Source organism: Micromys minutus (assembly GCF_963924665.1).
Source record: "Micromys minutus genome assembly, chromosome: 10".
NCBI classification, from domain to species: domain Eukaryota; kingdom Metazoa; phylum Chordata; class Mammalia; order Rodentia; family Muridae; genus Micromys; species Micromys minutus.
The window spans coordinates 54,167,427-54,193,182 of record NC_137979.1 but is presented as its reverse complement, the minus strand read 5'-3'; the positions used below and the strand labels follow the sequence as shown (position 1 = coordinate 54,193,182).

General features: G+C 44.2%; 1 protein-coding gene across 2 annotated transcripts in view; it reads left to right on the top strand.

Annotated features, from left to right (window-relative positions):
- The first annotated feature begins 6,176 nt into the window (after positions 1 to 6,176).
- Positions 6,177 to 25,756, top strand: part of PRKCA (protein kinase C alpha) — a 386,490-nt gene continuing 366,910 nt past the window's right edge. For both annotated transcript variants that reach the window (XM_080924536.1, XM_080924535.1), the window contains exons 1-2: positions 6,177 to 6,560; positions 9,337 to 9,368. In XM_080924536.1, the coding sequence (XP_080780662.1) occupies positions 6,388 to 6,560; positions 9,337 to 9,368 (205 nt within the window). In that variant the 5' untranslated portion in view covers positions 6,177 to 6,387. The remainder of the gene's footprint in view (positions 6,561 to 9,336; positions 9,369 to 25,756) is intronic.

Genomic DNA, 25,756 nt, shown 5'->3' with positions numbered 1-25,756 from the left:
CATGGTAGAACCTCCTCAAACACTTCTAGCTTGATTTCTCTATATTGTAAATGCCTCATTAAATTAAAAAATTGTATTTATGTTTATATATTACAAATTATATTTATATTTACATATTATGTGCTTATGCATTTCACTTTTCTATTCTACCATTGTCCTTTTTAGTATGTGCGTGTATATGTGTGTGCCTTGCATATGTTAAGTATAGCCCTGCCTCAGAAATCTCTGAAATACACCCCCAGTCCTAGATAGATCTTTTAAAAAGTGTCAGCATACACACTTCTGGTTTTGCCTCTCCACTCATGTATCTGGAAGTTATTTCTGCATCTGTGTGTATAATTGATCTTATTTTTAAATAGCTGCAATTCATTCCCAGCATATGAACTCATCCCAGCTGATCTAACTAGTCTCCTAACTTAATATTGATGTCTATTGCTGCCTCTCTGTGTGTTCATTTGCACACACGCAGACACTCGTTTCGAAGTGGAGTTGCTGGGTCAAAGTATTCGGAGTATTTTAGATGCTGTTAGTCATTGCCCTGTCTCTCTTTATCATCCCTAGAATGGTTAATTGCCCGATTGACAGGATTTAGAGTCTCCTGGGAGATGAGCCTCTGGGCGTGTCTGTGGGGATTATCTTGATTTCCTTAATTAAGGTGGGAAGACTGATCATTGTGCATGGTAGCGTTCCTGGCTGGGATCCTGGATTGTATAAACGGGGAAAGTGAGCAGCATGCATTCCTGCATTCTCTGCTTCCCGAGTTTGGGTGGGGTGTGTCCAGTTGCTTCAAGCTTCTGGTGCCTGGGCTTCCCCTCCACAGTAGACTATGCCCTTGAAATGTGAACCAGAATAAAGATTATTTTCCCCCTGAAGTTGCTTTGGCCAGAGTATTTTACCACAGCAACAGAAAACAAAAACTAAGGGCTGTAGGTTCTGTAACAGTTTTGTGGCTTACCAATGATAGATGATAGGCTTGGTTAACTCATCCCTTTACAGAATCAGCGTGTTCCTCATAGTTTAAAACCGTGCCTGAATCTTAAGTCACAGTGCGATTTCAATACGACCTTAATCTACATTTGTCTTACTCTGGAAGGGTTGGGGATCTTCTTGCACACACTTCTCTGTGTGTAGAAGCTGATTTGAGAGTGAACAGAAATGTATGTGTTTGGAGGTCAGAGGTCAGATTCAGTGTTGGTTTTTCAGACATTGTCTACCATGAAGTGGTTTTGAGACAGGCCTGAGACTCACTAATTTGCCTAAGTTTCCTGGACAGAGAACTCTGGGATCCCACTGTCTGCAGTTCCTGGGTCACAAAAGCACGGGCTACCGCAGCATTTCTTCTGTGGATTCTGAGGATTTGACTCACTCATTCACATCAGGCAAGTACTCTCCTATCTGAGCCATCATCCCAGAGACTTGAAATCTTGCTTGGGAACTCTCTGGCCAAGGCATTTATTTCTAGGATATGCTCTCTTGCTTGTTTCTTTATTTCCACTTTTGAGTTAGCTCACACATTAGTTTTAAATCTACTTTATGTAGTTGTAACAAAATACCTGTAACAAATACATTTCGAAGAAAGATAGCTTTTCTGGCTTAGTTTTCAAGGCTAACAGTTCCTGTTAGATGGCTTCATCTGGTCATAAGCAGGCTAAATATGTCCCAAGGTGGTGGAAAAACACAAAAAGAAATAGCTGTGTGTAAAAGAACCAGACCCATGTGGTGGCCTAAGTTTACAATAACCTGCTCAGACAAGTACTATGCCATCCAAGAAGAACTCTGTAAATCTTCTTTCAGGGTGGGGCTCATGACTTAATATCTGTCTTCCACTAAACCCCACCTTTTAAAAGTCCCACTGCCTCTCAACATTGCCACGCTTAGAAACAAGCTTCTAGCACACCAACTCTTCAGGAACGAACCACATTTAAACCAGAGCAACTTCCTCAGAAAACATCCTATTTTATTTGACCAAGTTATTTATGGCTTGATTTAAGGGAAACCAGCATCTTTACGTCCTCCTCCATAAATACAGGACATCTTTACGCTTATTCAAAACAGAAAGTAGTTTTCAACAGGTGTATTCAGTAGGTGGGAGATGGCTCAGTAGCTAAGAGTGCTTGCTGTCCAAGCATGAGGACCTGAATTTGAATGGCAGAACCTATGAATAAGCCAGGTATGTCTGTAACTACAGCACTGTGTGGGGTGGAGGCAGGAGGATTTCTGGGGCTTCCTGGCTGGCAACCTTTCTCCAGGTTCAGCGAGAGACCCTGTCTCTTGAAAAGGTGGTGAATGATGGAGCAGAATGCCTAACCTTTCCCTTGACTTTCATCCATGGGCCCTGCGCATAAGCACACATACCACATGCACAGTCACACACACACACACAGACACACACACACACACACACACACACACACACACACCATACAAATGAACACAGGCATTTGACAAAGGACAATTGTTTGCGAAGCTTAAACTTAAAAGGGACCAGAACAAAAGCAAGATCAGGTCAGCGGTTCTGAAGTGGTCCAGGAAAGAGTTGATGTTGGGCATATACTAGAGTGCGGTCCATGGACAAAGGAGATCTGTCCAGGATGAGGAGCACACAGGACACCTCTTAGACTGGGTGAGGGGGTAGACTGAAGGCATGAATGGGAAGGTGCTTTGGCCTTCAGCATGAGCTGAGAGTGGTAATGTGAGTCAGAGGATGCTGAGAGAGGTTTTAGGTAAAGACTTGCTTTTAAAGGTCCTTTCAGGTCACATGCCATAATATGGAATCAAGTAGGGTGTTATTGGGACCTCAACTAACCTTCATGGTATCTTTCTGTGAGCTAAACAAACAAACAAACAAACAAATAAATAAAAAAATGGAACTCCTGAGAAGACAGAGGTCTATGCCTTGTGGAGGTGTATGTGACCTGGATTTTAGCTGCTTCCCACTCTACTGTGTCTGGAAGGCTCGACCCTCATCTCTGATGGGAACTTCTAACTCACCAGCTCTTGAAACTTGTCTGACAATGGCCCCTGACCCTTATTTAGACCCTAGTCTATTACCAGACCTCCTAGTCACTATAAGTCTAACAGCCTGCTGGACTATATATTCTAATCTGCCATTTTACCTTTCCCCCAAGTTGGTCAAGACGACCAACATTAAGTAAATCATTCTTGTTTGAAACCATTAACTCAGAACCCTGACTTTGACCCCGGCACCACGCTGCATTGTCACCACACTGTAGATGACACCACTCCAAGGAGTACTGACTTTACTCTTCAACATCGGGGTGGACATGGATGCTGCGTCCCGCCCGTCATCTTCAGTCGTTCTGGCACCTTCTCCACTAAACAACAGATTCAAAATAATCACCAGCTCTGAGCACTGCCTTCTCCAGGAAGACTCTTCCTTAAACTTCTCCATTTAGCCCACCATGGGGGAAGGGATCTTGCTGGTAGCCATCATGGCCACGCCATGGGGTGAGGGATCCTGTCAGGTGGCCAGAATGACAACTGGTGACCGACCGTTTCTATCTGTCCATGCTAGAGGTGCAGCTGTGTTGCTTAGTAACTGACAGTTCACCACTCCAGGTGCACCACTCCCTCTGGACCAAGTGAGCTTCCATGAAGGTAGTTGATGTAATCCCCCTCCACCCAGCTAGCGATCAATGGGCTTTCAGTTAGCCATTTCTCTCCGCACCCACAGAACGGAAGCAAGCAAGCAAAGCCACAACTCAAAGGAAAGAGACATGGCCTCCTTCCTATCGACACACAGTTAGAAGCAATCGCTAATCTCCTCCCTACACAGAAGATGCCAGGCTGTTTCCCGGGCCAGTGTGATTCTTATGTGTGTTCAAGGACGCACGAGGAACCCCATCCTTCCATTTCTCTCCACCTCTCCCTCGGTGCCTCAGGGAAATAGAAAGAAGCTTGCCTTTATTAAACATTTGAGGAAGACCCCTGTCTTAGATAAACGTGGCTGGGTGAGGTGTTTCGGCTTTGTTCCACCATGCCCCATTCCAACTACAATTATCAACTAAACATGCATAGCTTGAGACATACTGGTTTTTGGTGTGTGTGTGTGTGTGTGTGTGTGTGTGTGTGTGTTGGAGAATTTGATCTATTTTCCTAGTGTGCTTTGCTCTTCATTCTTCTGTCTCTTCTCTCCTCGCCTCCATGGCCTGGAAGCTCTGAAATTATTGTCCAGATAGAATATCATCAAGTACCCACAGTACTGGCTGTACTTGCTGCCAAGCCCTACCCACTTGTCACAAGCTGGTACCAACTGAGAAAATACTCCCATAAGATTGGGCTGTAGGCAAGATTGTAGGGCATTTTCTTAATTGGTGTTTGATGGAGGAGGGCCCAGCCCATTGTGAGTATTGCCATCCCTGGGACGGTGATCCTGGTCGAACAAACCAGTAAGCAGCAATCTTTCCTGGCCTCTGCACCAGCTCCTACCCTCAGGTTCTCTCCTAGCTTGGCTTCTCTCAGTGAACTGTGATTCAGGGTATGTAAGCCAAATGATCCATTTCCTGTCCAAGTTGCCTTTGGTCACGGTGTTTCATCACAGCAATAGTAACCCTAAGACACTTGCTCACCAGATTGTAAATAGGTCAGTGAAGAGCCTATTCAACTGATGGCCAATCAGTAGTCTACACTTGTTTAAATGTAAAAGCTATCTTTTCATCAAGAGTCATGATTAGGCCATCTTGAAAAAGAATAGTCCTTCCTGGTTTATGGGATATGCTGCGAGCTAGTATCTCAGACATTTTTTTTCCCTTTTGAAATCTTTACTTGTGATCTTAAATTCCCGATCTTCTTGGGATCACTTGCTGGTGCTACCATGTCCAAGTAAAAGTGTGCACGTTGTCTTGGTAGATTTGTACTCAACAATAAACAAAACTGATGGGGATGATCCCTGTAATTCCAACACTCAGAGGCTGCAACAGGAGTATTATTTCGAGTTTGAGACCACCCTAGGCAGATTAGGATAATGAACTTCTTGCTGGGAGATGGTTGCTTCTGCCCCAGGTTTAGAATCTTCCAGGCAGACCCAATATAAATATCCAGCAGGCACTCTGGCGGCCCAACCCCAAGTGCGCCCTTCGCATACATATCCATTCCAATGACTCCTTCACAAACAATTTCACTTGGTAATTTACAAATGTTCTGGCTGAGCTCTACACCTGCCAATATCTCAGCAATTAGCTTAGATGCAAAATGATTTCTAAATTAAAGTTCTCTGGACATGTAAAATCAAGAGAGCCCGATCATCATCGGCACCACAGCTCCGATCGTCAATGAATAACATCACAAACCAGGGCAAGCACTCTCGCATCTTAGAGGGTGATTACGACTATCATACAAAACTATATAATAAGCAGGTGAACTGCAGGTCAAAGACCGAAGGTAGGTAAGAGGGCCCGCGATCAGTTATTCAAAACCGCTTCCTTTTACCGACTCTGAACTGAGCGAGGGTTAGGGTTTGGGCATTTTAGTGGCATAAACGACTAGAATGGCATTTTGGTCAGGTGAAAGGTTAAATGGGTAAGAGGCTGATGAAAAGCCAACAAACCCCGAAATGCCGGTGGGTCCAGGTAGCTACACAAGAAGCTACCTCTGTACCTGCTAAGAAGGGTGGCATCGGGGAGGGAGAAGTGCCCTGTGCCCGGTTTCTCCGGGGCACAACTTCCATCCCAGAAAGAGGAAATCAAGAGAAGGGAAGCATGAGTGGGTGGAGAAAGGTAGGGAGAGGAGGAGGCCCGGCACGACAAGCGGAAGGAGAGGAGGAGAAAAAAGAGGGAGGAGGAAGCGGAGGAAAAGGGAGGAAAAGAAGCGGGCGGTGGAGGAGAAGGACCCGCCCCTCCTGGCTTCTTCCTGGGCTGGGCATCTCCAGGGCCTCTCCCGGACCGCCGCCCTCGGCTGTTGGCCAGGCTGACGGGCCCCCACCCCACCCCCAGTTCGCGTGTCCAGCTCTGTGCAGCGCAACACAGAGGCCCTATGTTCGCCCCGCGCGCGTCCCCGTCCCGCGCGTTCCTTCCCCAGCTCGCGCGCGCGCGTGCACACATACACACGCTAGCTCTCCGGGCATGCGCAGTGGGCGGCGCCGCTCCAGGCCGCCTCTTGCTGCCGCGAGTAGGAAGCGCGAGCGCCAGGCGCCGGGCTGTCAGTGAGCGTGGGGCCAGCCAGCAAGCCTGAGAGCCAGAGAGAGCCAGAGAGAGCTAGAGAGAGCGGCTCAGCTCCCAGCTCTGAGCAGCGCAGCGCCCGCCAGGCTCTCCTCGGCCACCGCCGCCACCACCGCACCTCAGCACCGCCACCTCGGCCGCCGCCCCCGCCCACCCCGGCCCTCCCCGGCTGCTGCTCCCCGGCGGAGGCAAGAGGTGGTTGGGGGGGACCATGGCTGACGTTTACCCGGCCAACGACTCCACGGCGTCTCAGGACGTGGCCAACCGCTTCGCCCGCAAAGGGGCGCTGAGGCAGAAGAACGTGCATGAGGTGAAAGACCACAAATTCATCGCCCGCTTCTTCAAGCAACCCACCTTCTGCAGCCACTGCACCGACTTCATCTGGTAGGTGCGCGCGGCAGCCCCGGCGACCCGGGAGCCACCTTTGCTCGGGTCTCAGATCTCCTTGTCCCGGGGACTTGGGCTCGGGGACGTCTCTGAGCCCTGGCGCGTCCTCACTCTCATGGCCAGGACTCCTCCGAGAACTTAAGAGTGCCCGGCCGGAGTCCGAACTCTCGCCAGGAGTGACAGGCGCGCACCCACGCGGGACACTCCCTGGGAAGTGGCCCGGCGCTGCCACGCATGCCCTGCCCTGAAGGGACTCTTGGCTCGGCGCGGGGTGACTCGGATGAGGGGGAAGGTCCCCTCGCCTCTCCTGGGGCGCACGAGTCTTTCCCGTCGCCAAGCGGAGCGGCCAGTGCAGCCCGGTGGGAGCTAAGGGACCGGGAAGAGAGAATGCTGGTGGCAGAGTGGCCCCGGGACGCGCAAGAAACACGCCCCGGAGTAGCGGGGAGCTGCTGCGAGCCGCTCCAAGTTGCTGGCGAGCCAGGCTGGGCGCGTTCCGGGGAGTGTTTGTGCCTTGCGTCGGGCTGGGACTCCACTGGAACCTTGGGTCCCTGCCTACTGTAGGCTGTTTCTACTGGGCACGGAGACTTTGACTTTTCTGGGTGAGCCCGGGGAGGGGGGTGGGAGGGAGAGATGGAAGGCAGCAAACTGTTGAAAGCTTGCAGTGGGGGAGGAGGGCTAACCCAGCAGGCAAATGGCAGAGGGCAGAGGGAGTCATTTAAAATAGACCCTGTCAACAGGAGATTAGACCTGTAACCCAGTTGATGAGGACAGAGGGCTTATTTAAGAAAAATACTGTAATGGCTAAAGGTGTCAGCACTCAGGTGATTTCCACTGAACGCCCAACCTTGGTAACTGAGGGGCTTGATAGAAGGAGGGGTTCAGGGATCTATCTCTGTGGAGCCTTCAAAATTAGGTAAAATTGTGTTTATGCAGATTTACATCTTTCTGGGGAGGGGGGGAGAATTGCAGCTTTTATCAGATTTTCAAAATGTTAGTATCCCCCCATCTCCAAATCCCAATGCTTAGAAATCTGGAATTAAGGAAACTCCCAGACCCCCTCCCACGACTTTGAACATCAAGTGTCTGTTTTTTTTCCGATTCTTCCCCACGTATTTTGGAGTAAAAAGTTCCTTATAAGCAAGAGCCATGGCTGGGGCTCCTTAGCTCTCTCCTGGGTGGGGAGCTGCACTGGGTGAAGTGCACCTAGACACAGCAGTCAGCGGGCTAGCCTTATACATATTGGGGTATCCTAGTGGCTATAGGATGGATGGCGCTGAATCCGTGCCACCCAGAGAAGAGAGTTAAAGGGGGGGGGGAACCCCACCATCAGGGTGCCAATAAGATGCCTGATTTTTTTCCTTCCTTTTAAGAAATCATTCAGAAGTGTACCTCGGTGGGCAACACAGCCACTTTACAGTCTCCATAGTGTTGTTAGCATCTGAAACAATCGAGCTCAAGGAGTGGGTGACCATAGATAAGGCTACTTAAGATGAGCCTTTAGCATCAGGGTAAAGGGAGGATATTGCATTTGTCGGTTTGCAGCCTGGTTTGCAGCCTCCCATGTTAACCTCGAGATTCTCTTTGAAGGAGACAGAGTGATAATTACTTGTACAGGAAGTAGTTAGAGAAAGGACTTACTACATTTTTACCACTATCACGGATCAGTCCCGGGCCTACTGATGAAGGTACTCAAGGTACCAGGTTCACTATGATGTGAAGGGAAAGGTTCCCTTTCCCTCCCACTCTGACCAGTCCCACACAAGCACAAGTGCTCCATTTAATCTGAAAGCAGCCAGTTGGGTGGTTTGGGAATCCCCCCACCAAGATCATCTTGCAGTGGTTTAAATTTCTGTTTCCCTTCATATGTCTTCTATGAGTCTTTGGTTTACAGTTTAATTTCAATATTTAAGCACTTGTATTTTAAAGCTAAATATTTGAACTTAGATTTTTGGGGAATAGGGCATCAAGATAATTATAAAGGAATGTAGGGTGCTTTGTAAGTTTAAAATGCTGTGCAGAGCAGGAGATTATGAGCACCTCTGAGAACATTTTGATGCAGTTCGTTCTGTTGGAGCAGTGTTTGTAGTCAAATATCCACGTCAGGGCTCTGTGCTCACAGAGCCATTTCTCTAAAATGATTTGCAAGAGCAGAATAGTCTCAGGATAGACTTTGAACGCCATTGGTTCTCAGTGAAAATTAGACCACGGATCATCTCGAGTACAAGCTATAGCAGAGATGTTTCATCAAATCCGACTCCTTCAGCCAAGATGAAATGTAAACAGTGGGACTGTTTGACAGTTCTTAGACACATACTATTTGAAACAAACTTCTATCAAGCTACTTTTTGATTGTCTTTAGGGAGAAAAAAGTTACTTTGTTTTCAAAACTAAAAAGGAAGCCTCCCCCACCATCTCCAATTTTAAAACCATAAGCTCCTTTGTGTTACCCGAGTATTGTAGCCAACAATTTTGAAGTTTGAAGTCATGTTTTTGTTTTGAATTTTAAATACCAATCACAAAGCAGAAAAGACTAGATAGGCAGCCTCTTGGTAACAGTTCAGTGGTCCTTTATAGACAGATTTACTTGGTTATTTTAAAAAGATGAATGCATACAGTCTTCTAGTTAAATACTCAGGGGTGTATTTTCTTATGGAGCTCTTCAGTTTCACGTATAGACTGCTAGACCCTGTAGAATACTTGTTCAAGTAACTTGCTACAATGTGGTCCCAGTGGGAAGGAGGCTAAGATATTTCTTTTTTTTTCTGTTTTCCAGGGGGTTTGGGAAACAAGGCTTCCAGTGCCAAGGTAAGCTGCCTCGGTGGGCTTCATTTCTAAGTCCATCCAGAAGCGAGCACCGCACACGGGAACTGTGCTTCTGCTCAAGTCTTCTGTGTGATCTGAAAGACATGTTACTTAGTAATATTTTCAAAACACAAGTGATGTTAGTATGTACCTTCTAAGAAAAAAAAAAAAAAAAACCAACATAGTATTGCCTAGTAATCTGGACATAGAACTGCCCTTTTTTTTTCATTGAAAAAAAAGCAAAAGCCTTCCTGTAATTTTAATTTTTTTTTTTTTTTTTTTTTTTTTTTGCTGAGAACATTCCTGTCAGAAACTGCTGTCTTTGTGTGGGTGTTTAGAAAAAAAAAAAAAAAAGGAATTGCTTTGTATTCATGTGGCATTTTTTCCTTTTCTTTCCTTAACTCTCCCCACTTCCCTTCCCTAAAAATTAAATACTCGAGGCAATTAGTTTTAGGCTGTATATAATTTCAAGAAAGTTGTGCAGATCACCCATTGTCACCAGGAACAAAGTATGCACACTTTGGCATTACATCATTGCTATGAGGGTGACTGACCTCTCTAGTGTCACCGTGCAGTGTGCCTTTCCTCCAGCTTGAGTATACACATCATGCAAGCAGGCTCCACTGGTTTCCCTCCTTCAACTACAATCGTATTGTGCTCACCACAGCCACCATTACTATGCGGCCATCAAATACCCAACTAACTTTTTATACCCTCTGTCTTATCTGTTGAGTTAGATAAATAACTTCTTCATAGCTTTCGAAGGCATTTCAAGTTCCCTAGCTGGCCTGCTGCTCATCATCTATAGCATGTTTATTTAGTTCGAGCTATATTTCCCATCTGGGCATAGGTTTATTATTAGGGCAAGTGGAAAGTACATTCTAGCCTGGAAAAAATATCGTCCCAAGATCGTCTCTTATTAAGTGCATTAGAGACACTATGTGTGCTTTTCTATTTTACAAGTGAGGGTGTATTATTAAGTTGATTAACTTTTTGTAAACTTCCAATCTGGTGACCTTGTTTCTAATTCACGTATTAGAGAGGGGACATTTTATAGTATAATGATCATTAATACTGTACCTTTCTTAATTCCATGGTGCGCTTAAAACTCTGATTGAATGAGTCGTTTTGAGAGCTCCATTTGGAAATGAATGGATATTGATTTTAAACAAAGAGGAAAGCATGTTGTATTAGCTTTTATACTAGATGAAAGAAAGAATTTGGTTCTCAAAGTTCTGGGTCTGAATTTTATAGGTTAGGTTTGGGTCTAGGTTTGAATATGATTTTAGGTAGTTCAAAGATGCAAATGAGATTTAAGTCTGTTACTGTTTTGATTTTGGCTTCAGTTTGAGTCAGTGACTATGGAAACTTACAAGAAAAATAGTTACTGAATTTCCTCAACTTGTCCTGGAGAAAGTTGATCCGTTGTTTTAAAATTCTACCTTTTTTCCCCCATGAAAATGATTTAGAGTCATTGGGTCTCTGCCAGCTCATTGGTCAGAGCAGGTATTGTTGATAAAGTCACATGGCTCAAGGTCACCATTTCTGTGAGATTCCCCTACAGTATCTGCTGAGCTTCCTGTGGATTCTTGGATTAATAGCCCCCTACCTTCATAACTTTCTTTTATATGATTTCTTTTTAAAAAATATACTCATAAAATGTTTAAAAAGTGAGATAGTATACCCCTTTCTCTTTTTGCCACCCCCCCCCCCCCGCCAGGGATAATGTCTTTTAAAAACATCCATTTAGTCTCTGTTTGTACATACTTAGATGCAAGAGATGGAACTCTTATGTTATCTGTGCAGGGCATATTGTTTTCCCTCAGTGTATGCTAAGTAGCTGTCTGAGCCAGCCTCAGCTCTGTCTGATTCTACGCAGTGGTTATTCATCCTTTTCTTCTCCACTAGGGATGTCCGTTGCTGCTAAGTTCACCCAGAAACACTATAGAGAGCATCTCTGGGAACCAGTGTAGGTGTTTCAAGAATGGATACCTAGAAGTGTGGAGGTGTGCATTTTAAATTTTAATGGGAACAGTAGAGTTGCTGTCCACAAGGGCTCCAACGTACAGTTCACTATGAATGTAAATTGTGCTTGCCTTTCCCTTCACTCTCTGGATAGAGAGGTTGCTATAGAAATCAGCTTTATCTTTTGCTAATGTCAGAGGGAAAGAGGACCTTACTTTTAACTTCTGTCTCCTGGGCTATTAGTGAGGTCAAAGCCCCTCCCCATGTGCAGTAGACATTTGGATTTCTTCTGTGAATTTCTTTACTAGATTTACAAGAATACATGGGTAAATGGATTTACAAACCACACTAATTAGAGAAGAATACATTATACCCAGTTCTTGGTTTTAAAGAATTTACCTTTTGATTGCTTTAAGTAATGAATCCCCCTAGTGCAAGTACACACTTTAATTCACAGTAACCTTTTCAAGGATGATGGTATTTAGAAGTGCTATCTGCTGCTACATCTTGTTTAGTGTGTATCATCTGTGCTTGACTTCTCATGGCCATATTGTATCTTATTGTGGTAACTTAATTAAGAAAGATGTTCTGCCTAGGGCAGTGCTTTTACTCCCTATGGTACTTATGCCGCCTGCCTTGCTTTTAATGCCTCCTTAAATTCAGTGTTTCTCTGAGCACCTGACCATCCTGGAATACATTTCATCTTAATGTCCTTGTTTTCTCTCCTTCGGTTCTGTTTATTAGAAAGTTAGTCCTATTCAGGGACTAACTCATTATTATCCACACCACTGGACAACTCTTTCTTCCAAATAGCAGCCTGAGTTTGGGGGAAAAATTGTTTTGAGAAAGGGTCTCACCATGTAAGCCAAGGTTGGCCTTGAACTCTCAGTGATCTTTCTGCTTCCTCCTCCTGAGTGCTGAGGCATATGCTACAGTGCCTAGCCCTGGAGCTTATTATATTCTTGGCACATTAGGTTTTTCTTACTTGATGGCAATATTTTCTAGCTACAGAAGCAGTTTATTGATTTGGTCAATAGGTTAAATAGTTGTAGCAAGTATACCCTACTCCTCCTCTCCTCCTCCCACTCCTTTCCTGCCCTTCCTCCCTCTCTTCTCTGCCTCCCCCCATCCTCCTCTTCTTTCTTTACATATGTTTTAAATAAGAGTCACATATCCATGTCACAAGTGATATAGCTTTGTCATAATTTTGCATGGTGAATGATAAGAATTATGATACTAAATTAATAAGTGAATTTCAGCCCTAAAAGTTGAATCTCTGTCACCAGGAAAGAATTCTATTGCCATGTGGAACACTTAAGTTTATTTCCTTGGCCCAAGATTCAACATAAATGGAGTCAGGGAAACTTCCAGAGGAGTGTTTGTTTTTGCACTCTCCCAAAGTGGATGTTGTGCCGTTCTTATTTATATTGCATTGTGGGTATACAGTGATATCACCAAACCTGATAACCTGGAGGACCTAACATGAGAGTCTACTGTCTGAATGGAGGTTAAGCCAAGAGCCATAAATACTAGGGGGGGAACAAAAACCTTCACAGTGGGTCCCGAAGCCATGAAATAGCTTCCTTAAGATCTTCGGAGATCAAGACAACATTGTCTTTCTGTAGCTCTTTAAAGGTTGGCTGTGAGGCTCTCATTGGAGCTGCCCTTTGAATTTTTGCTGACTACCTTCCTGTATTGTTTACTTGGTGACTCCAGGGCTTCTTTTCATCCCCTTAACATCAGCAGATAGTCCTCACATTTTTCTTTTCTTTTGAGAAAGGAAGAGAAGGGGAAGTGGACATGTGTGGCCTAGGCATTGGTGGCACTAAGTCTGGGTGTGTTGGACGAGGAGGTCTGTCTCCAGGTGTGTCTGCTGCTTCCAAAATCACGTGTCTAGGACACAGTGGTCCTTGGTGCTGCTCTAACAGAGCCTGGGTCCTCTGGGGCTAACTGCTACTTTCACTACTGGAAACCGGACTGAGTCAAGTCATTTTTTTTCCTGCTCAGAGTTAGTAACAGCCTTGCCAGTCTCTAATTACAGCAGTGGAAGCAGTCTCTGAAAAACAAAACAAAAAAAACACCCCCCCCCAAAAAAAACTAAGAAACAAAACCAAAAAAACATGTGACCTGCGTATTTGAAGTGCCTAGTGGGCTTCTGAAAATTTCCTCCTTTTCTTTGCCTGTTCTCTCTTTCTTTTGTTTAGTATCTCATATTTAAATGAGCTTTCAGCCCAGGCTGTTGGGAGTCCGCTCTGCCTGTAACTATAGGAGTCCATGACCCTGCAGGGTCAACCCTGGGTTCTCAGAGCACAGTGGGAATCAATCTGCATTTTTCTACTGCAAAGAGTTACGAATCTTGAGGATCCTGAGCTAGGGACATGCCTATCTTATCCCAGAGTTTACTTGTGACCCCATTGAAGCTTCAGCTTTTCAGTAATAAAAATCAGCTTTTCTTCTGCTAGAGAGAGATTCATTTAATGGAGGCTGACCCCCCCCCCCTTTTTTTTTGAGACAGTGTCTCATATAGACCAGGCTGGCCTTAAACATGCAATGTAGTTGAGGATGACCTCAAATTTCTGATCTTCTTGTCTCTGTGAGGTGCTGGCATCACAGGCGTGTACACTGTACTCTGTTTATGTGCTGGGGTTTAAATACTTACTAGGCAAGCTCTCTACCAGCTTAGCTATTTGCCCAGGCTGCGACTGACCTTTAAACAGAAATGGGGTGGTGGGGATTGTGTTGGCAGCCTTGTAGGAAAGGGATGTCCAGTTGTCCTCATCTGCCAAGTACTGTAGGGACCAGGTGCCAGGAGATAGACAAGGGCTGAGGGCCAAGCTGAGCACAGTTGTGAGTCTGGCCAACTTGAATGGAATATTTGTTCTTTTCAAGCTCTGGAATCTGCCTCTCTTTGTTTATTTGTTTGTTTTGTGGTGCTTGGAATTAAACCTAAGACCACCAAACTGTAATCCCAGCACAAGGTTTGAAGGATGCACATCTTATAGGTAAGCATGAAAACTCAACCCCTAAAACTTAGAGTGAGCTCCCGTTGTCCATGGGCTTCACACTCTGTAATCACCCGTCTATGAAGCAGAGACCTACCCTTGGACATCCCCTTCCTGACCAGTTCCTCACTCCCGGGTGATAACTATAACCTAACTCTTAAATAAAAACTTTTTGTGCATATGCATCTGTGTATACACATCAGTTTGTGAATGGAGCTGTGCACACACAGAAGCATGCATGTGGAGAAAGGAGGATGCACTCAGAAGGTGGTCCTTGTTTCTCACCTTCTTGAGACAGAGTCTGCTTTCTTCCACAGTGCTGTGTCAGGGCACATGAACTACTGGAGACTCTCCTGTCTCTACCTTCTATCTCTCTGTAGGAGCATTAGGATTACATATATGCACCATACTGCTTTAGGCTTTCTAACATGGGCTCAGGGGATTTGAACTCAGGTCTTCATGGTTGTGTGGCAAACATTTTACCTACTGAGGCATTTCCTTAGCCCCCTGTAGATGCACACTCTTGGTGTTAACTTGGAACTCTGGAGAGTTTGTAACAGTGTACAAAGTCAATGCCAAAGGCCATAGTACTTGCAATTGCCAGCACTTAAAAGTTGCAGGGATGGGGAGTGAGGGGTGGGGGAGGGCAAGTGCAGCCCCAGGCTCTTCTCAGCTACCTCCTCCCCACCCAGTAAAGATATATACTGTTTGTTATAAGTAGGGTGCCTGGCTGGGACTGGTATCAGATATTCCTGCTGTATGCCCCCTCTTAAGAGATTTCTGACTAATGGCTGAGTGGCTTTTTTTACTCGGGGAGTGAGAATGCTCTGTTGTTTTATTAACACACTTTATCCCCCACCAGAAGCCAGAGCTGTGCGTGTAGAGTGCTTCACAGGCAGCAGGGACCTAACAGATGTTTACTTTTGCAGAGGAGTTTGACAACCAGGCTCCTTTCCTTTCATTTTATGGTTTCTTGATTTCATCACACTCTGCAAGGGTGATTCCACCCTCCCAGATACTCTCTGTGTGTCTTCAGACACAGCAGCCCTTGGGTTGTGCATCTTTCCTTTGCAGAGTCAGACTGATTTCAAAACAGCACTGATTTTTGAGCTGCCCTGACTGGGTGTGGTTCAGACCTCAGCAGCCTGTCCAAAGGCTCCGCCGCAGTGTCCCCAGTTCTTCCCCTGCCTCCTCAGACTTTCCGGTTGATGTTGCCCTCCCGAATATTGGAATGCTCCGTCCTCTGGTCCTCTGCCATCCTAAGCTGCAGTTGTCCAGGTGACATCTGTGACTTTAAGCTTTAGCTGCAGTGTAGCTTAGGCCTGTCCCAAGCTACCAGCCCTTCTGGATATTTGTGCTCATCATGGGCACTTGTCACTACATCTCTCTGCCTCACTCTTCCTCTGCTGACAGAGTGCAGAATTGAGACTTTCTGTGAGTGTCTCCAGTGGTCAGGATAGTGCCTGCTACTTTACAGACACTGTGTAAATCTTTGTTGGGTGTGTGATTATATGAATATTAGAGAAGTTATTATTCAAATGCTCACAACCAGAAAGACAGCAACTTTTGGCTGAGTGTTCTTATTTATGTATTTATTTATTTATTTATTTACTTACTTATTTTTAAAGCTAGCTTCTTATCTAAAGGTATGTCATCCTTCAGAGGACTCGGCAGCTATGCAAAACAGAGAGCAGAAAAATTCAGTTTGCATCTCTAAAGAGTTGTGTGCAGGGTTGACCCTAATAAGTTAGCACAGCGGGAGTGAAACATACATTCCTTCTCTCTTATGAGAAATATGCAGACACCAGAAATAAATCTTACCGCCACAAATAAAACAAGGGCATCTAATAGGCTGTATTAGGAAGGCAAGGTGTGGGAATCCAGGCTGAAAAACGGAAGCTGCTCTTCAGGGCACGTTTGGCCCCGTCACATCAATGTCCTGTTTTACTCTGAGATCGCTAATGGATGAGCCCACATTGTCATGCCCAACCACATTGATCCCGTTATTTTTAAACTTCCTAAATTTGAAAGGCTTTTTAAGTCTCAAGGTGAGAAAGGGAGGATGAGAATGGTGATATAAAATGTCTGTAATTGAATTGCAACAGCTTTAAAGGCTTTATTCAAACAGAAAGAAGGAAAAAAGCTAACATTGTTAGGTGCTGTTCACTGTCAAGGCTTTCCCATTTTAGGTGATTTTATTCTAAAGGCACCTTAGAATCTCCTGTGCAGAAGGAGAGAGTTGAGAACGTCTCCAGCCTGGAGCAGGGACCTGGGTTCAGATTGTAATCATTCTGAAGAAACACTCCTCCCAGCCACCTGGAAACCATTTCTTTTTGGTGCTTGTGAAGCTTGGATTTGTAGGCAAGGAAAGAATGACACCATTAAGGGAAACACGGAGCCACCTCTCCGGGATGAGACTCGCTCAGTCTTTGCGGTCCTCTTCCTTCTCAGACTTTCCACAGTAAACCCTTCATTTTAACTCTTGTTTTCCACCAAACTGTGAAACTCATGGGAGACGTGAAGTTAAGCCATAAGTACCGGGTGGTCACACAGTCTTAACAGTTACAATGAGTTGAAATTACTAAAATGAAATAAAAAAAAACCCCTTCTTATTAAATTATACAAAGGGGGAAAATGACTTGTGGAAATAGGTTCCTGTGAAGAATGGAACAGAGGGGTAATGACTTGATTAATTGTCAGCACAGAGCTGGAATTATTTAGGAGCAAGTCCACAAAGTAAGATCAGTGTAAGGACAGTCCATCTTTCATGCCGTCTTCCCTCGCTGTCTCCCTGCATCCCATATCTACACATTTCTATTTTTGGTATTGGAAGAAATGCAAAGCCCATCTGTCTTGTCTGGGCAACTTTAATAAGGAATTAAGAAATCACTAATGATGTGAATATGGGGCATGAAGGCATCATAGATCCGTTTAGGTCAGACTTGAGCAAACTCCTTTTTTTCAGTGTGATATATATGCAAATGTTTGACCACCGAGTTGCATCCTCAGCCCCAACCATGACACTTCTGATGTATCTCATCACTCTTCTGTAGTACTTACTGCCCATGGTCCACAGAGGGGCATTTTTTTGTGCTTGATGTACAGTGACAACCACCCCCCCCCATGTAATGTTTTTAACATTAGGCACTGTTCCATGTACTTTTTAAAAATTAATTGGAATGTTAGTTGGTCTCAACAACTGCCTTTATTACAGATATGTCAGAGAAGGTTTTGATATACGTTTACAGTTTGCGGTCGAGCTGGGACTCAAACCCAGGTCTATATGCTGTACTATTAAGCTATAGGCTTTGCTGCTTCTCACAAGTCCCCATTTATTGATGTTTTTGTCACTCATTGGCCGCACTTGATTGTGAAGGTGTTGAAGGATCAAGAACCAATATACTCTTTATTTATGAACTTTAGATGCATGGATCTTTTGCATCCGTATCATCCAGCGCAATAAGCTTGTACCAGGAACTTAGCATGGAGCCCAAGAAGCCTTCCATGAGCATTGCATCCTAACTTTGTATCTAGTATGTGTATAATATTCTAGTCTGGATGAATTAATTGTGGAAGCATGTGGGAAGGCAGCACATATTTTTTGTACTTACTAGCTGATGGCTTTAGATTTGGGCTTAGAGGGTGTGCAGAATTTCCTTTCTTTGGGATGATGGGGCAGACATTCTAAGGTTAGGAAATAGTAGCAGGAAGCACGGTAGGTAAGTATAACTTTTGTGTTCTAACAGAAAAACAGACCAGGACTGGAAGCTGTATTATTTAAGATGTTACCAGTCTCAACCACCAAGTCCTAGAGCAGACTGAAGAACTGTTTCTGGGGCTATTGGTGCCTGCTGATACACAGTGGCTCTTTTGCAAGGATACATTGTTTCCGCATGTGTCTTCCTTTTGTTATTACTGTGTCTTGTTCTTCTTTCAGGAAAATGTTATAGTGGGGGAGATTAGGCATTGTAGCTTCTTATGAAAGATACATTGTATCGAAGTAGGAAAGGCCATTGCTGCTACCTTCACACCATTGCTGGCTTTCTCTAAGGAAGCCTGGGAGACTGGTTACAGAGTCACTTTAGAAGGCTAGGGCTCTTGGTTCATGGAAATTAGGTCTGGCTATGATACAGTAAGTTATACTAGATATGGGAGGGAAAATATAATTAGACATTTACATATTTAAAACAGGCAGTGTTACTTTAGAAACTAGCTGTTCATTTAGATGTAGTTCCCTGTCCATTATCATTGCTATTGCTTTATTACTTACAGTCTAATGCATTTTCAGCATTCCAGAGAACTTTGTAAGAGATACCACTAAGCTCTGGGGCTCCAGGTTGAAATATAAGATGGGTTTTCACCTGGACTTTTATCTGAGCTCCCAAGGGAGAAATGGCAGTTTGCACAACACTACTCCTGAGCTCATGTGTGCTTACAATGTGTGGCTATTGTGCTCTTCCTGTGGAGAGCTGGCTGGCAATGCCACCCCTGCCCAGCAGCAGGGACGCTGGAGCAGAGAAAAGTTAAACAGCTCACGCTCCGTCGTGCCAGCAGGGAGTGGTGGAGCTGGGACTTGAAACCAGGCAGATTGAGTGACAGTGTGGGTTTCCAGGGCAGTGTTTTCTTCGCAGCTGGAGCCACACAGACCGTAGCCTATCCCGTTTGCTGGTCTTGCTGTGTTTGGGTTTCCTTCAGGTTTTTAAGTGAAGTATGATTTGTGGTGCTGTTTATGGCAATAGACACCAAAGTGTCAGGGCCTGGAGAAAGCTTGGATCGCACTCATGGAGGCTTTGCTTAGTTCACATCCAGACTTACCTCTGCAGCCGGGCATCTGCCTTAGAGGTGGAGTACTTGCCTGGCAAATGTGGGTCCTGGGTCTCATCCCTGGCACAAGCCATACCAAACCGTTTACCATGAAGTTGAATACCAGAACTCAGCTTAAATTCTTTTTCATATTTGATGTTATTATTCGAGGTTCCAGTATGTGTATTCACATAACTCTATAGCTGCCACCAAACATGGCCCATAGACAGAATGTCTTGAACTAGAAGAAGGGGATTTTACCATTAAAAACAATGTAAATATTGATTTCTAACTATATATAGAAGACCTTAAAGTGCTTCCTGTTCTGTCTTATAAATTCAAGTACCTCTTAATTCAGTTGTTACAACCGTTACTGTTCCACAGTGCATATTTAGCATTCCACCATGTTGGGAGTCATTGTCTAGTAATAATCCTAAACTTGCCTTTGGAGTGAATCTAGTTTTCCATGTGCTGAGTTCGGTCTCTAAATGTGCTCTCTGTCCCTCCAGTTTTCCACTGGTGGTATCCATGTGACAATTTAGTTGACAATATATTTGGTTTCAGTTTTAAAGTGTGGATCTCATATTATTTAATTTCTCTATGCTACATATATATGATTTTTAAAACATTGGATGGTTAGTAGTTATAAACAGCTTTAGAAGCATGTCTAACTTATTTAATTTATTTACTTTTTCCGAACCAAATTAAAGATTTGTGCCTAAAGCTGACAGGTATGAGTTCCATTCTTAGTTTGCTTAATTGTGTAGTCAGGGCCCCATACCCATTAGTCTGGGGAAGGACAACAGAGCTGTCTGATGTCCAGGTGTGCAGTTTAACGTGCAAAGTCACCACTTCTGAAGAGTAATTCCTGGACTGGGGCAGGGGCAGTTGATGTGCTGAGCACTCAGCTTGGTGAACTAAATGAATTCAATGCAAGGCTGCACCGCAGTAATGCCAAAGCTCTGAGCCTTTTGCTCAGCTTTGCTTTTAATACGATAAGGAGACCTGAGACGTTGCTAATGCTTTTATGAATGCTTTGGTTTCTCTTCTCTTCTCTTCTCTTCTCTTCTCTTCTCTTCTCTTCTCTTCTCTTCTCTTCTCCTCTCCTCTCCTCTCCTCTCCTTCCCCTCCCCCTCCCTCTCCCTCTTCCCCTCCCTCTCACTCTTCTTCACCCTGTTCCTGTCCCTCTCCCTCTCCCTCTCCTGTAAAAGCTGGTGTGGTGCTCCTGCCTGCAGCCTTGGTGCTGAGTGGTGAAGCCATGCAGATCCCAGGGTCTCCTTGGCCAGCCTGACAATCTAGCTGAAGCAGCATCTTTGTTTGAAGATGCTGCTTCAAACAAAGACACAACATAACCAACAAAGATGAAGGGCGTTGGAGGAAGACAGGTGGCCAACTCTGTTTTCACATGTGCATGCATGAGTGGGTATGCACACACATGAGCATGTACCACATATAGACACACATTAAGTAGACTCTGGAAGAATAACGTCTTTATGATACTAATTTTGATTGCCTCCTTTATGCATAAAATGCTTTTGGCAGACTTGACTATTGGGGAGAGTTGTTTGATGGCCTCAGTTTTATCTCACTATCAGGAAATGCATCATTAACTTTGGCTTTTTATGCATTTTCCAGCTGTCTCTTTTTTTTATTGCCAAGTTATATTAAATTTTGTTGCACTGTTCTGCAGCCATGTGGTGACTTTCTCTTAGACTTTCAGCTCTACCCCATCCCCATAGGGTGTCACTGTGTAGCCCAGGCTGGCCTGGTGCTTGCTGTGTGGACCAGGCTGATCTTGAGCTCAGATTAATCTACTTGCCTCTACCTCCTGAGTGCTAGGATTAAAGACATGTGCTTTTTACCCCCTAAGTGTATTCATATCAGATGGATTAAACTTTTTTTCACTATGAAATAATTGGATGGTTCTTTTATGAACCATGGGAATTTTCATATTGCTCAAGTTAGGATAGAGTCAAAGTCAATGAAATCATGCTGTGTGGTATAGGTTAGCTATTTGTACCGATGTGCATTGTAGAACTTGACTGCTAACTTCTTTGGCCATTCTGGAAGTCATGGGGTCAGGGAGAGCCAAATTTACAGAATTTAGATCAAGAAAGGAGTGTAGGGCTAGAGATATGGCTTAATTTCTTGAGTACCCCATGCACAAAACCCTGGGTTTGGTTCCTCTACCCCCATGCACCATTTATGGTGGTGCACTTCTATAATCCCAATACCTGGAGGACAAAAGCAAAACAATAGCAGGCTCAAGGCCGTGTTTGGCTACATAGTGATTTAGAGGCCAGAATAGACTTTGTGAATACATGAGACATTCTATCAGAACAAACCAAAGCAGCAACAACAAGAAAATGTCCATGGATTCTAGCCCAGGTGCTTGAGCTTGCAGCTGTGATGTTGGCTCTGTAAGATAAGTAGCTTTCTGTGAGCCTAGGCACATAGGGTGGACACTTTAGTGTTCAGTCTTTGCACCCCGCCTTTCCTTGTAGCCACGGTGTTGTCCTCCTACCTCCGGGCAGCTCATGGGTTTCTGTATTGCACTCCGTGGATATAAATGTGAGTCAGGAACAATGCTGCTTGTGAGTATGGGTACCCACCCAGCATCATCTATACCACATCCAGCAGCCGGAGGGATGTTGCAGAGCAGGCCCCAGGTTCCTCTAGCTTTCTTTGGAAAATAGCAGTTCCTTCTAGGAACAGAATCACAGCTTCCATTTAACTCTAAGAATTCCAAGTAAATTAAGGTGGTATGTTTAACCGATAGTTTATAGATAAACAGTCTGGCAACTATATAAAGACCTATTTTTAAAAACTCATTAAAAATACTGAGACCTTTGAATTTGTATTATATTGAGAGTCAAGAAAAATACTCTCTTTGGAATTATATACCTTTATTTCTTAGCATGCCTTGACCTTGCCTTGATCTTCCATCAGAACTGATTTTGCATTTTAATTAATTAATTAATTAATTGATTAATTGTTTTTGTTCTCTTAATTTTTGGATGCAGGTATTTTTAGTCATTCTCCAAGAAAGACTCACAGGCTGATACAGACTGCAGCATTTATATTTGGTTGCTTTGCTCGTGGTATTCCAAGTTGCTCCTCTCTTAGAATGGAAGTTATTTCTAGACAACAGTTCAAGCCAGATGAAGAGTTAAGCCTTCGTTTCCTATAGTTTCTATGTTGTAGATTTGAAGTTCTGATCTCAGAACCCTGTTCTCAGCTAATAACCACACAAAATAAACAAAGTGGCAGATCCAATGATAAATGAAACAACAATGTTTATTCACCCCATTTCCCAATATTTATTTTCTGGCCAAAGCTGAGTACAACACTAAAAATTTTGTAAATATTCCTCAGGAAAAAATGTTTGCCATGTGTTAGATTTATTTCTAAGTTGCATTAAAACTTAGCCCTTGGGTTGGCAAGATGGCTCAGTGGATATAAAGGTGCTTGCTTCAAAGTCTTAGAACCTGAGTTTGATCTCCAGCATCTACCTGGAAGAACAAAAAGGACTGACTTTCACTGACTGTCTTCTGACACTTTCACATGTGTGCCACTGGGCACATGTACACACACACACACACACACACACACACACACACACACACACGCACGCACACATGTGCATACACGCACTGTTTTTTTTATAAAGAAGGCAGGGAGTTTCTATATCTCCTGGTCCTTCTCCCATTGTCAATACTGACATAGCTGTAATACAATGATCAAAACCGGGAAATTAATGGCAGCACAACCATGTCACTAAGTAATAAACCTTCCTTGGATTTTTCTCAAAATTTCCACAACTATCTATCTGTCTTATGTTCTAGGGTGCCATTTCCAATCCCACATTTTGATTTTCTTCTAGACTTTCTCTTTGTCAGTTTTTCTCCTAGTCTTGGAGGCTGCAGTTTGCCTTCCGTGTTGTATGGGTGAGGTCCATCTGGGCAGGAGCAAGATGATTCCCTTGTCGATTCAGACTTGTTCTTTGTCCTCACCTCACTGTTGGCTGCACTAGGGTAATGGTACTCTCGGTGAGGTCAGCTTGTTGTCCATGTGGTTGCTGGGTGGATGTCACTGTGAGTTTATATTGCTTGTCATCGGCCGGAATCCTCTTTGTAAGCAAGGATTAATAGGAACACAAGCTACCAACCACTAGGAATTGCCTGCACTTGCTGGCAGAGATGACCTAGGAATCCCTGGATCTCTGGCAATCAGAAAGCCCCCTTTGCTTAGATGACCAGTGACCACCTTGTAGTATTTTGTGCCACCAGGAAAACCCCCATCGCGTGTGATTATGATGTCCTAGCCACAGTTACCATCTGGCTAGTAAACCCTTGAAACGAGGAACTGAATTTTTTATTATTTAATTTTAATTCATTAAAATTTAAAGTTAAATGGCTACATGTGTATTGGAGTTTTCAGCTTTAGTGTGTCCCTAGGGAGCAACATCGGGTCATAATTTAAACCTTTCAGTGTACAATAAAACACAGCTGGAGAAAGCCATACAAAACAAATGCATGGTTTAAAGGAGGTTGACATTCTGGTGACCCCTGCCTAGGATGGTGAGTAGAGTACTCACATCTGACTCATGCTGCTCAAGGGGCTTGGAGGCCCAAGGCTTGAAGAATCATTATTTCGTATATTTCCTTTTATCACCTGAGCACATATCCCTGCACTGCCATTTTAATCCCATGCATTTAAAAATAATGGGAAATGTCCTCATATCTCCTGTAATCAACAATGCTCTCCTTTCCCTTGCAATACTTTGGGAAGTAATGTGTTGCTAGATGCCGGGACCTGTAGAGTTTTCTAAATTTTACCTTTGCACACCTCAGGTAGAGCTGACGATGCTCCTCTGCCTTCCAGTTTGAGACTCCTCTGTGTTTTCTGCAAGTCGCAACTTGATCCAGACGTTCCATTGATCAGGCTCGGGTCAAGCTGGGTCATACAGTTTTAAAGATGCCTTTATAACACCCTTGCCTGTTAGTTATATGTGTATTATTAATGTGGAAAGAGCATCAATAGGACATTTTCCATCCCATGAAGCATACCCGATTGAGGCCAGTTCATAAAGTTAAAGTGGCTTATGGTAATCCTGCCAGTAAATAACGTGACACATGAGGTACCTACTTGTGCTGCATGAGGAAACACAAATGGTCAGGTCCTTTCTAAATATGTGCACACACATTCATTTGACTTCTCTCCAAAATTTAGTGTGTCTGTGGTTAAGAGGTGTGTCTGTGTGTGGGAGTGTGTCTGTCTGTTAGGGTGGTGGGAAAATTTGAATCAAATTGTTATATAGCTATTTATTTGTCTAAACACCACCCACATGACTGTGTGCACTGTCTTCTTTAACATTCTCGTCTTCTCATTTCCAACATGAGATCAAGGTTGGACTTTAGAGTTCTTTTGTGTGTGGAGACATCTGGAGGCAAAGGGAACAAACCTGGGAGGGGGAAGTGTGGATTGCTTCCTGACTGGTGACTCAGCCGCTTAGACCTGCTGTGTAAGACCCTCTGTTAGCTGTCGGATTGGAGTGGAGTTTCTAAGAGGCTGCCTGTGCCCTCTCGTTAGGAGTCTAATGTGTGGCTAGGTAAGTTTGACTGAGCCTCACAGAGCACTAGAGTTTGTTTAAGTTTGCTGTTCTTGCTGTTTAATATAAAGAGACGCCAACATGTGATAACCCATTAACAATGGACAGCTTTCTAATGTGAGAAGTGAAGTCTACACTGGGAATAAAGCAGTCTTGGCTTCCGTTCAGACCTCTTCCCTCACATTATTCACAAACAGGGAATCTGGACTCCGTGAGGGCACAGGTAGGGACACTGTTCTTGCCTGCACCCGCGGCAGCACTTGCTCATTAGTCCTTCCTGTTCCTCCATTGAGTTCACATCCCCTCTCAATGCCACGTTCTAGGCACTGGCAGATGAAGGAGGCTCTATCCTCCCTGGGATGGTCTTCCCAAGCTCCCTCCTGGCTGTGATCTCCTCTGAAGGCAGGAAAGATCCTCAAGCATTCTAGCTTACCTGCTTCTCCTCCATCTTTCAGTTCTTCATAGGAATGCAGAACCTTTCTTACACACAAATCTATGGTACTAAATTTGTTTTCCCTAAAAATATTATCACTCAGGCTAGGGAGAAATTGCAGCTGGGAATAATCTTCTCTGCAAGTATGAGGACACTGTTCCGAGTTTGATCCTCAGAATTCCCTTGGAAAGATAATAGACTGTGTGTTATTGGTGCCTTCCTATAACCCCAGCACTAGGGAAGCAGACACAGGTAGATGCCTATGGCTCCAGGCCAACCTGTCTAGCCTATGCTACCAAGTTATAGGCCGGTGAGAGACTTGGTCTCAAAAACAGAGTACATGGATTCTGAGAAATGATACTCAAGGTTGTCCCTGGCTACCACATGAACTTGTACATTTCTTTATGTGAACCTATGCTGAAAAGACGCATAGGCATATATAGACCACACACACACATACACACATATACATGTAGACACACAGAGGCATACACATATACACATGTATACATACACACATACACATGTACACATACACACACATACACACACATACACACACATACACACACATACA